The following is a 13,241-nucleotide window of genomic DNA, read 5'->3' on the forward strand; positions in this document are numbered from 1 at the left end:
TGAATTTTCCACCCATCAGTTGTTAGCCTTTTGACCCTAGCATTTTGCAAAATAACCAGTAGATTCAATCAACTTATCTGTTGGAAGAATGAATCAAAATAGCTGACATTGTTTATAGTAAATTGGAATTTGAATGACTAAAATTTTAATTTTTCAAGTATTTGTGTTTTTAAAAACCCATACGGTAAAAAGCAAGGCACTTCCTAATTTTTACCTACAACAGTGAAAGTTGGATCACACTGTTATCTTACAGTGAGAAAATTCTTGCAGCAATGAAACTCTACATAGTGTATGTGTGCAAGATGTTTAGTGCTGAGATGAGAGGTCTCACCATTACTGAAACAGAACTGAAAATGGATGATAATAGAGGTGGCATATCGCATATGGCATAGATAATATTGAGCAGATTCCAAGATGGGAGAGGAGAAAATTCAATCAAGTGAAAAGCTGAAGGAAGGTTTTGAAAAAAAGATGTATGAGAAATGGTATCCATTCTTAGTCACAGTCCTCTGAAAGTTGTTTGAGACAGTACAGGTAAAATTATGCAGAAATTTAACACTGTGTTAGAGCTTTGTTTCTTAATACTCTGTGTATCTTAAGGGGTAGACTATTTTTTAGTAACTTTGTTTTAATATAGCATAAATATAAAGTGGTTTTTGAAGCCTTTTTAGTTAGTTTGATGTTGTGCTGAGCTATTGGAATAGAGAGTGAAGATGACTTTTTAGCTGAAATTGTTCTCCCTCAGGCATTATGAAAAGACAGTGGAATACATTTGAAGAAATAGCATCTCAATTTAGCTATTTAAAGAAGAAGGAAATAAAAAGATCCTAGGAGAAAGCATTTTTAACTTTTGCTTTTCTTAAGAATTTTACTTTTAAATGTACAGCCTTAATCATGACAATTTAGATTGTGAAGACTCTTGTTAAAGAAGCTAAGTTGCCAAGTATTTTTAAATGCTGTTATTGACTATATTTTTCTGGACTTAATAAACCTGTATTTTATTTTATTTTATTTTATTTTTGTAGAAATCACTGAGTCATTTGATTGTTTTTCTACTGTTTTTTAATGGCATTATTACACTTTTGGAACATTACTGTTCTTAAGGGTTATTAAGTTGTACCAATAATATTTTACTATACATCATAGTTGCATTAATAGGGAGTGTGTTTTAACTCTGGAATTATAATCAGAATGAAGACCAATTTGATTACAGATAAGATGAACCAATTTAGTACTTCCATCTATATGATTTTCTCAAGTAAAAGTCTTCTTGCCTATAGGTAGATCAGATTATTCTAAGATACATGAAATATACCTTTTTAGTCATTTTTGTTGTTGTTGTTGAGATGGAGTCTTACTATTTTGCCCAGGCTGGATTGCAGCAGCGCAATCTTGGCTCACTAGAACCTCTGCCTCCTGGATTGAAGCAATTTTCCTGCCTCAGCCTCCAGAGTAGCTGGGATTACAGGCACCTGCCACCATGCCCAGCTAATTTTTGTATTTTTAGTACAGACGGGGTTTCACAATGTTGGCCAGGCTGGCCTCCACCTCCTGATCTCAAATGATCCATCTGCCTCAGCCTCCCAAAGTGCTGGGATTGCAGGTGTGAGCCACTATGCCCAGCCACTTTTTTTTTTTTTTTTAACATAGGCTAAAATAGTAATCCATTAGAAAGCACAAAACTAGATAAATAACATACATCAAGCAATTTAAAAATGGGTGAATGATATATAATTATGTAATTTCCATTAAATATGGATTCCAGTTTTGAAGACTTCATTTCAGCATCTTAGATGATCTTTGAACAAGGGATTCAGACCACAAAAAGAGATCTTGAAAAATTGCACATGATTGCTGTCACTGTTTATAAAATGTTCCATTTTTCTTTTCTCTCATAAAGACTCAGATCTGTGAAATCTCTGTATTTCTCAAAATTTTTCTTCCTCTTTAAAGTGAACATACTTTGCCTTGCAGATTTCTGGAGAAAATTAGATTAAAGTGATGTAATATTCATCTTTAACACATTTAGAAAGTTTTTTTTTTTTTTGGATGCTAAGCTGTCTAATTTCTTAAATATACAATAGGTGCATTTCATCTGATTTGGTTAGTTTTACCCACAGGTGTTGATAATGTTGAACCTCCAGTTACCAGATTACCTTCTCATTGTGTTACCTTCTATGTTATAAATCTTTATTTTGAACCCTAATAATATTTCTTTTTTCAGATACTTGGAGGTTTATAATTAGAATATTAGAGACTAGATAGCATTTTTAAAGTCAAAAACCAAAGAAGAAATAGAGTTAACTTGAAATAGAAATTAATTGAGTTAAACGTAAAGAACTTTTTGGTATTCACAGCATGTGATTCTTCTGTAAATGTTGATGAAGATACTAATTTAAAAATTATTTAGCAAGTCATCGCTTCAAAATTAAAGAAAATATTAAGTAGGAAAATTTGCGTTGTCATAGTTTCATTTACCTTAACAAATTTCTTTTTTTTTTCTGTAGGTTATGACTTTTGTTCTGAAAGGCATAACTGCATGGAGAATTCTGTCTGCAGAAATCTGAATGACAGAGCTGTTTGTAGCTGTCGAGATGGTTTTAGGGCTCTTCGAGAAGATAATGCCTACTGTGAAGGTAATCCTTGTAATGATGTGTAGCTCAGCTGTATAAATTTTCTAGGATTACTGCATGCAAAATTTATTAATTTCCCAGGTTGTCAAGTTGATGGTCCCATTAAAAGTGGTGAATTTAATTTGAAGCATATTAATCAGCTAAAAATAATTATCTTTCAAATTAAAGTTTTTCAGCTATCTGCTATATGTCAGACTAATAAGTTAATATGGCTGGTTTCTTGAATTAGAACAATTCTTCCACTGTGAAATTGCCTTCTTTTTTTCATAATTAGATATTCAGATAGCTCACATATTGACATGATTACTGTGGCTTGCAGATAGAATTGTAGTCAGAGTTTTCCAGACAGTGTTGTGTAACAAAGGCAATCACTTAACAGGAAGATAAAGTGCCTACTGCTATTTTTGTTTGCTACTCTAAGTAATCTAAGTGATTGTATTCATGCTCTGTAGTGTTTAGTAAATAGTTCCAGTGGAGTAAATCATCATTTTCTAGTTACTTTTAAAAATCTTTTTTTTTTTTTTTTTTTTTTTTGAGGCGGAGTCTCGCTCTGTCGCCCGGTCTGGAGTGCAGAGGCCAGATCTCAGGTCACTGCAAGCTCCGCCTCCCGGGTTCACGCCATTCTCCTGCCTCAGCCTCCGGAGTAGCTGGGACTACAGGCGCCCGCCACTTCGCCCGGCTAGTTTTTGTATTTTTAGTAGAGATGGGGTTTCACCGTGTTAGCCAGGATGGTCTCGATCTCCTGACCTCGTGATCCGCCCGTCTCGGCCTCCCAAAGTGCTGGGATTACAGGCTTGAGCCACCGCGCCGGGCCCAAAAATCTTAACTAATACCCAAGATTGTTTATTCTCTCGTGGAAAGTGTCTACATACAGTGAGCAGACCCATGACATTTTCAAATGCTCTGGCTTTGACTCTTCCTGAAGAAGTCCATGAGATGTGTTAATTTATTATTTCCCTGAGGTATGGATTTGAATCATTCCTGTTAATTGTGTAACTAGCTAATGGGTTCTACAAACCAGAACATTGATTTGGAGGTGTTTGGGCATTGAGAGAAAGTTTTGGAGACTTCTAAACTTACCCATTCAACATGTCAAGCATGTGCCATAGATCTGTGGAGATGGAAAACCTCAGGTATAAATACACAGGTTCTGTTTAGCTTCAGGATGATTTGTTGGCTCTTGGGAAACCAACTTCTGTTGTTTCCCTTAGCTTTAAATAGTTTTTTCTTTTTCTTAAAAATCTGTATTCATTTTTTAAATTGACCTTTGGATCAAAATATTTCTTTAAATGCTACTGATTCAGTCCTAAAGGGATCATTCCAGTTTTGCAGAAGAAAATAAATTAAAAAATGGGGAAGGCTTCCCTTCCCCATTCATAATGCAGATTTATTTAAAATTCCTCATCTTAAAAGATTTTACATAAAAATGGATTTTTACCCTTATGTAACATAGAGGTAAACTTTCTTAGGAAACTAATGTATTTTCATTATAATATTTGAGATTTCTAACACGTAACAAGCCCCTTTGATATTGTTTATATGTATAACATGAAACTACATGATTCATGTGATATTTTGTTTTGAATTTTACTTATATGATTATTACTTTTTAAAAATTTTTGAGCTGCTTTTGATGCTATTAAGTATATTCAATCATGTAATAAATATTTAGTGAGCACCTACTGTGTCCTGAACATTTTTCTAGGCTTGGTGTAAAGTGGAGTAAATGGTGAACAAGACTTACAAATATCCTGTGCTCAGGAGCTTTATATTCTGGGGGTAAGACAGAGAATTACTGGGTGACCATAGAACTAGAGAAGACAATTTCGGGTAGTAAAAATTAATAGGAAGAAAATGAAACAGGATGATGCACTAAAGATTGGCTGGGGATTTATTCAGAGTGGTCAACCTCTGGGGCAGGGAGTGAGGGGAGAGTAGTGGTTAACCTGAGACTTGATGGTAAGAAGGGAAACAGCCATGTAATAATCTTGGATAGAACATTTCAACCAGAAGAATAAAAAGTGGGAATGAGCTTAGAATGCTCTAGGAACAAAATGAAGGAAAATGTAGTGGAGCAGACAAATCAAGGCAATCCTGTTGGAGAATTAGGCAGGGGCCAGGTAATGTAGGAAAGTTTGCAAGGATTTCAGAATTGCATCAAGGAGGACAGTGATATGCTCAGCCTTGTACTGAAAAGGAGAGTTCTGGCTCCAGTGTGGTAGGTGAACTATGGTGTTGGGTGTGGTGGGGAGCAGTGGAAATTGGAGACCAGATGGAAGACTATGGCAGTAGTTCAGGTAAAGATGTTGATGGCCTGGATAAGGAAAGCTATAGGAGGTGAAGAGGAGTGAGGTATATTCATAGTACATTTTGAAAGTAGAGCCAAAAATACTTGCAGATAGTTTGATGTGGTGTAGAATTGATCAAGAGGAGCCGAGGTTTGGAATCTGAGCAACACATGGATGGCATTGCCGTTTATTGAGACAGGAAAGAAGTTAAGGAAAGGGGCCAGATATTTAGATGACCTTACTTGCTTAAATTATTTATCAGTGAAACTTACTGAAAATTGGCCTAATCGTAAAGACCAACTCAGTTTTTATCTGGAAGTGTTCTGGATAAAATCTGTGGCACAGATTGGCAGCTGCTTTCATCTTGAATGCACTATACAATGACAGATGTTTTACAACTTTATACTAATTGTCATTTGAATATATAATCTTCAAAACGTAAGAAACTGATGGAACAATTTGTCGAACATATTGATACAATCAAATTCAAGATGTCTTGAAATTTTTTATACATAAGGACTTCTAATATATCTTTTGTTATTTAGTCCAAATAACAAAATATTATTCAGGATTTGAATAATTCTTATCAAATATGGTTTTTCCTTTGATTGTGGCATGGTTGCTAACTTTGAAGATGTTTTGACTTCTTAGAAGGAACACCCTTTTAAACATTTTTAATGCAATTTTTGAATGTTACATATTTGGTCCTTAAAAAAATTACACTTGTGATTATACATAAAAATAAGCAAGCTATTGTTTGTAAATAACATAGAATTTTATTTACTAAATCTGTGGGGTTGTTTAATGATATGACTGTAATTGAGACTATTGATTTTTACTGCAGTTTTCTTGATCATGGTTATTATAACACTGGTAACCATTGGAGTTCATTCATTCATTCAATAAATATTTATTAACTACTTACTTTGTGCAAAGTTAGAGATATGGGTAAAGCAGTAAATTAGGTATACATGACTAATATTCTGTCAGGCAAGAAAGAGAATTAACAGGCCATTTCATTACACCAAAGAACATTTCATTGCAAATGTGGCAACTATTCTAAAAGAGAAATAGGTTAATAGGGCACGTGATCTGGGTGGTGGGGTTAGGAAAAATTTTGCTTGGACGAGAAGAGTTTTATTCTGGAATTTGAAGGGTAAGTAAAAGTCAGGGAAGCATGGAAGGAAGAGTAGAAAAGAAGAGAATCTCTCACATGGGTAAATCAGCATGTCTAAGGGCTTTCAGGTAGAAAGAAGGACTTTTTAAGAACCGAGGGAAGGTCAGCAGGAGAGAGCACAGGAAAGGTGCCCAGTGAGACTGATAATGAGAAGCAGGATCTTAAAGGTCACACTAAAGATTAGGAGTTTCATGTGAAGAACAAGGGGCAGCTAATTAAAGATTTTAAGCCGAGAAGTGTCATAATCACACTCGTGTTTTAAACGTATCACTCCAGCTGTAGGAGGAACGGGAGTAAGGCTGGATGCAGGCAAACCAGTGGGCGAAAGCCAGTGAGGGCTTGTCTTAAAAATAGAAGTGGAAATGTGGATGCATCTAAGAGCATTTGAGAGGTAAAACCAGCCATTCTTGATTAATTGGTGATAGTAGATGATGAGGAGAGAGGTTTAGAGGTTGATTCCCAGGTTTCTGGACTAATAAATAGGCAGATGTTGGCGCTGTTCACTTAGGGAACAGATTGAGTGAGAAAATCATGATGGATTTGGAGTGCCTATGGGACATCTAAGTTGAGTAACTAGTTGAATATACTTCAATTTGCCATTAAGGGAAGTTTAAGTTAGACAAAAAAAATTGGAATTCTTTGGCATCTAAATGTTAGTTGAGGAGATGGAAGGGATTGCCTAGAGAGTTTTGAGCAACACTTGAGCATTTTATAGAAAACATGATTTGGTGATGGTGATAGCAAAGTCATGGCTGAAATTTAAGAGGAAAGAGAAGAGAAGGTGGTGTCACAGAAGCCAAGAGAAGAGAGAATTGCAAGAAGAAAGTAGGATGTGTCTGAGAGATCAAGAAAAATGAAGACTGAAAGATGTCCTTTGCGTTGAACCTCACAGATGACACTGAGGACAGCAATAGTGATTTTGGTGCAAAGTTGGTGATACAAGCCAGTTTGGAGTACATTGAATATTGTCTAAGGGGAAAAAATGAATCTGAAGAAGGGATAGGGCTTCTTCTAGATGTTTGCCTACAAAGGGATGGAGAAAGAAAGTAGCTTAGGGGACCTGAAGCTAAAGAAGGAATTTTTCTGCCCGACCCACTTTTTCTTATTTAACTTCTGTACCGTTTGCCCTTGCCCCAGTATCTCAGCCAGGTAGATGATAACTTCTTGTTCTTCGGTGAGTTTTACAACGCCTCAGATATTTATAAACATAGTTTAATATTAGGATTTTATGACAGCATGACTTCTCTAGGTTTTCTGTATAAGGGATCTAGAATGTCTGGAAGTATATTGGCCTACTTAGTTTTTTGTTAACTATATGCTTATCACATTTCTTTTTAAAAAATTATATATTCATCTCCATCCATCCATCTCATCTCCTATAGATTTCTTTTTACGTTTTTAAATATTTTACCTCACATTTGGTATTTTGTCAGTACATCTAAGATATAAAAGTTTTCAAAAATTATGTTGGACATCCTGGTTTTCAGACTGGTTTTTTGCTACATGTCTTTACTTGATAGTGAAAATTATGGGATCTTTTGATGTTTTGATTATGTCTTCTTTCCTCACATTCCACTATTCAGTATTATGTTAGGGTTATCTTGGCATTCTATTTTAGATGGTGGCTTCCAGAGTCATTTTGTAAGTTTCTTTCTTCAGCACATAATAGTTGCTGGGGATGACAGCTGTGTCAGTCCAATAGCGCATTACGATGAAGATTTTTGTGATTTCCAAATTTCTTAAAACCAGTGGCGTTTTTCCTATCTAAGCCTTTGACATTATACCAAGAACAGGAAGAGTCCTGCAAAAGTGAGTCATTTATATGATTGCATACCACACATAATTATAAAAATTGGTAATTGATGGCTTATTAATGAATTTTAAAGTAAGTTTGTGAAATTAACAAGAATATGGGAAATAGTTCGGTATAGTCTGACCCCACCTCCAAGTACCTAATTTCTTATTGATAGCCTAGTTTCTCTTGGATTCATTCAATCTCTTTCATTCTGATTCCTGCCTCCAGGTGTCATTTTTCACTTCATGTCACCATCTGTTTAGACACTTTGCCTCCTTTGTCTCTTCCCACTCCTAACCAACCAGGACCCACTCTCCAGATTAACATTCATAAAACATCATTTATTCTACTTGAGTGTTCCCAGTGCCTTCTTCTTGCTCACCACATCAAGTTCGAACTTCTTTGCCCAGCTTCCAGGGCTGTATGTCACCTGGTCGCACGTAGCCATTTATCCATTAGCCCTGAGCAGGTCACCTATCATGATCATTTCTTTTGTTGATAATGATTCATCTGAGTTATGAATTGAATTGTGTTACCCTCACACCCCAACCCACATTTACATTCTCATTTTAACCATGAGCATCTCAGAATGTAACCTTATTTGGAAATAAGAATATTGCAAATTTAATGTGTTAAGATGAGATAAAATCATGCTGGAGAAGGGTGAGACCCTACTCCAGTATGATCGCTTTCATTATAAAGAGGAGAAATTTGGATACAGACACATAGGGAAATTATCATGTGAACATGAAGACAGAGATCAGAATGATGTGACTGTAAGCCAAAGAAAACCAAAGATCACTAGCAAAGCACCAGCAGCTAGGTGAGGAGCATGGAACAAATTGTACTTCACAGCCCTCAGGAGGAACCAACCCTGTCAACACCTTGATTTTGGACTTCTAGCCTCCAAAACTGGGTGCAGGACACCCTGTTTGTGGTACTCTATTATGGCAATCCTAGAAAACTAATACAATCTGACAGAAATGCCTTTAGCTTTTTGGCTTAACAATTCATGATTTAATCATTCTTCTAGACTCTGCTTGATTTTTATCTTCTCTGGGAAGAATTTCTGATGAATTTATTGTGTGCATATGCTTTCTCATATTCTCTTTTTATTTTATCTGACTGAACAATTAGTACTTTGTACTACTTTATATCCAGTTGTTCAGCTGGAGTATACAACACATCCTCAGATAACATCATTTCATTTAATGTTGTTTCATTATAATGTTGATGAGAAAAAAATATTCCTGACTGAGGCCACAGTCTGTGTGGAGTTTGCACATTTTCCCTATGTCTGTGTGGATTTTCCCAGATACTCCAGTTTCCTCCACACCCCAAAGCTGTGTATGGTAGAGTCACTGGTGTGTCTAAATGGCCCCAATGTCAGTGAGTGTGGGTGTGGGTGAGTGGTTTTATGATGGAATGACATCCTGGAGAGGGCTGGTTCCTGCCTTGTCTCCTGGGCTACCCGGTCAGGTTTGTTGACTGATGGTCTGAAGTGCTTAGATATTCTGAACTGATGGGCACCGTTAGGCTGACTCATCACTAAAGAATGACTTGGCAAGCACTGAGTTTATTGAGTTGCATTTGTACTATATATAAGAAAATGTAATCATGGTACTGACTTTTGTAGCTAAAAAGGGATTCAGTTTTAAACTGATTTCTGTTGGGCTTTAAAAATTATTCTGAATAGTGCAAGAAAAGGAATTTGTTCATTCATAACGTTCATTATTTATTAAATTATATGTGCACTGATAAATAACATACACATTCAAAGGACCTCAACTATTAGAAGTTTCCCCATCTTCACAATTACTTTTACAGAACACTCATTTTTTTCCTAAGATTTGAATTCTACCTAAAATTTGCAAAGCAACTCACTTCAACATGAAATATCTGGTATGTGTAAGGTGCGTAATAAATACCAGTTGACCCTGAACATGGGAATCTTAGTAAATATTCGTTCACTAAGCACCTGTGATGTGCCAGAGTTGGAATCCTCAAAAATTAACTAGTAAGTTTTTATATTTAGACATCTAGTTCAAATATCTATTTTTTAAGCTTCATCCTTTACATCAATAAAAACATTGATTTCTCCCACCTCATTCCTGTCTTTTTAATGCTATCTTTTGGCTAATGATACCTCTTCCACCCTCTTTCTTGTTCTGCATTTCAGGGAATTCTAACCTATGTACAAAGTAATGTGAGCAAAACTATGGTTCTTTGGAGGCATTTAAAATGCTTTTCACATATCATGGGTTTTTGTTTGTTTTTGAGGCAGGATCTCACTCTTTTGCCTAGGCTGGAGTGCAGTATTGCAGTCATGGCTCACTGCAGTCTCAACCTCTTGCGCTCAAGCAATCCCCCCACCTCAGTCTCCCAAGTAGCTGGGACTACAGGCATGCACCACCATGCCTGGCTAATTTATTTTCTTTTTATCTTTTTAAATTTTTTTTGGAGAGACGTGATTTCACTGTGTTGCCTAGGCTGGTCATATATATGATCTTATTTCGTCCAACAGTCCTATGATGATGAAAGCTTTATTATAATCTATTTTGTAGTTTAGGAAACTAAAGAGCTTGCATATCAAACGACTCCTTCAAAATCATGTACCCAGGCAGCAAACAGTAAATTCAGGGTTCAAATTCATGTCATCTGTCTTCAAATTCTGAGGACTTTTTCTCTTTACCACTTTTAATTAATTTTGTATAGACAGAGTCTCACTCTGTTGTCCAGGCATAGTTGATATGCAGTGGCATGATCATGGCTCACTAAAGCCTTGAATTCCTGGGTAAGCGATCCTCCCACCTCAACCTCCTGAGTAGCTGAGGCTTGCAGGCGTGTGCCTTCACACCTGGCTAATTATTTTTACTTTTGGTAGAGGTGGGGTCTTGCTTTGTTGCCCAGGATGGTCTCAAACTCCCGGGCTCAAGTGACCATCCCACTCCACCTTCTAAAGCGCTGGGATCACAGGCGTGAGCCATTATGCTGAGACTAATTTATTTATTAAATATTGAATCTAATTCTTTTTATAAGAAAGAGTAGCATAAGATTTTTCTTTAGAAAGGCATTTTTAATCATAGTTAGCTACTTTAAAAATTGAATGCTTCTTTTTTTGAGACGGAGTCACACTCTGATTCTGTATTTCATCCAGAAAGCAGCACATTGCCATTAGAGAAATCATGTAACCAACATCCTTTGCTCCCACACTTTCTCCCTCTTTCCTTCCCTCTCTCCTTTCCTCCCTCCCTCCCCTCTTTCCTTCCTTCTTTTCTTCCTTCCTCCCTCCCTCCCTCCCTCCTCCTCCCTCCCAGGTTTCTTCCTCCGCCCCTCCCTTCCTTCTCCCTCCCTCCCTCCCTTCCTTCTCCCTCCCTCCCTCCCTCCCTCCCTCCCTCCCTCCCTTCCTTCCTTCCGTCCTTCCTTCCTTCCTTCCTTCCTTCCTTCCTTCCTTCCTTCCTTTCTCCCTTCCTTCCTTCTTCCCTTTTACCCCTTCTGTCTCCTTTCTTCTCTTTTTTTTTCAGCTGCTTACCATCTCACAACTAACTTGTTTAGTGATGAATTCCTGACACAACCGTATTTGCATATGATTAACTGAGATATAGAGGAAATCTGAAAGGATTCCTTTAAGAGTAAGATGAGCGATAGCCTCAGAAAGTTGCTCCAAGAGATATGAAAGGAAAGCTACAGAATGAACTCAATTCTCTGACTGCAAACCCAGCACACAAGTCCCTGCTGGATCTAATGGGAGGCTTGCTAACAGCTAGGATAAATAACCTAGAGAACTGAGCCCTATGGGATTAATTAGGGAACTCTAGCAGACACTGTCACTTTCAAAACTGTCATTAATGATGCACTCTCTGTGGTATATACTATGGTAGAATTTCTTAAATAAATAAAACAAAAAGTCTAAGGATACTGTATTAGTCAGGGTTCTCCAGAAAAACAGAACCAATAGGATGTGTGTGTGTGTGTGTGTGCACGCGTGTTGTATATTATATGTATGTGAGATTTATTATTATAAGGAATTGTCTGACATGACTATGGAGGTTGACAAGTCCCAAAATCTGCAGTGGGCAAGCTGGAGACTCAGGAGAGCCAGTGGCATAGTTTCAGTCTGAGTTCAAAGGCCTGAGATTTGGAGACTCAATGGTATAAGTTCCAGTTTGAGGTTAGGAGAAGAAGACCAACGTTCTAATTCAAGGACTTAGGCAGATGAAATTTCCCTCTTACTCAGTCTTTTTGTTCTATTCAAGTCTTCAATTGATTGTATGAGGTCTGTCCACATGAAGGAGGGATAATCTGCTTTACTCAGTCTACAGATTCAAATGTTAGTTGCATCCAGAAACACCCTCACAGACACACCCAGAATAAAGTTTGACCGAATGTCTGGTTACCACCTGGCCTAGTCAAGTTGTCACATAAAATTAACCATCACCGGTAAAATTTAAAAGAGAGAGAGACAGAGAACAGCAAAAGTATTTCTGAGGTTTCCAAATGTCATGACTTGACCTTTTAATGGCATCATCTATCCATTCAATCAAGTGGAAAAATTGCTACATAAAACAGCTTTCAGGATTAATATGATATATGGAAACATTAAAGTATTTTTAGGCTTTGAGGAACATCTATGTAACATATTTACAATGTTGAGGAAATAATGGATTTATTTTTTCGTGAGAATCATTCCTTCTTCAATTAAAGAATTCTGTTATGGAAGTTCTGAAAATCCCTACTAAGTGACATAGCTAAATTTGAACTTGCATTAGCTATTCATCTGGGCTCATTCATCATTTACTTTCTACTATGCTTCAACTTTCTCAGAGTCAAAACAATTTCCATTCATTTCTAGACTTGAACACCATTAAGATATTCAAATAAGAGAAAAGGACATTTTAAAATTCGAAGCAAAGGTCTCCTTTGATAGGAGAGGATTTTGAAATTTATAAATCAAACCTGATAAAAAGGAAACCTTTCTAAATTTCTTCTTAGGCATGGTTTCTCATGCAAAGCTGATTGAAGACACAATCAATGCTATCCATATACAGGTATACCTTGGAGATATTGCTGGTTTGTTTCCAGACCACTGCAATAAAGCTAATATTGCAATAAAGCAAGTCACATAGACTGTTTTGTCTCCCAGTGCATATAAAAACTATATTTACACTCTACTGTAGTCTTTTAAGTGTGCATGTCATTATGTCTTTAAAAATGTACTTATCTTAATTTAAAAATATTTTACTGCAAAAAATGCTAACAATCATCTGAGCTTTCAGAGAGTCATAATAATATTTCTCATGATGGAGGGTCTTGCCTCAATGTTGATGGCTGCTGACTGATCAAGGAGA

The 13,241-nt window shown here is 36.6% G+C and overlaps 1 protein-coding gene across 2 annotated transcripts in view; it reads left to right on the forward strand.

The window, feature by feature from the left end:
* The window catches only part of NELL2 (neural EGFL like 2), a 395,035-nt gene that overhangs the window by 171,884 nt on the left and 209,910 nt on the right, over nucleotides 1-13,241 (forward strand). For both annotated transcript variants that reach the window (XM_033222343.1, XM_033222344.1), the window contains one exon: nucleotides 2,508-2,636. In XM_033222343.1, the coding sequence (XP_033078234.1) occupies nucleotides 2,508-2,636 (129 nt within the window). The remainder of the gene's footprint in view (nucleotides 1-2,507; nucleotides 2,637-13,241) is intronic.

The sequence above is a fragment of the Trachypithecus francoisi genome, unplaced genomic scaffold, assembly GCF_009764315.1.
Source record: "Trachypithecus francoisi isolate TF-2019V2 unplaced genomic scaffold, Tfra_2.0 Lachesis_group11, whole genome shotgun sequence".
NCBI classification, from domain to species: domain Eukaryota; kingdom Metazoa; phylum Chordata; class Mammalia; order Primates; family Cercopithecidae; genus Trachypithecus; species Trachypithecus francoisi.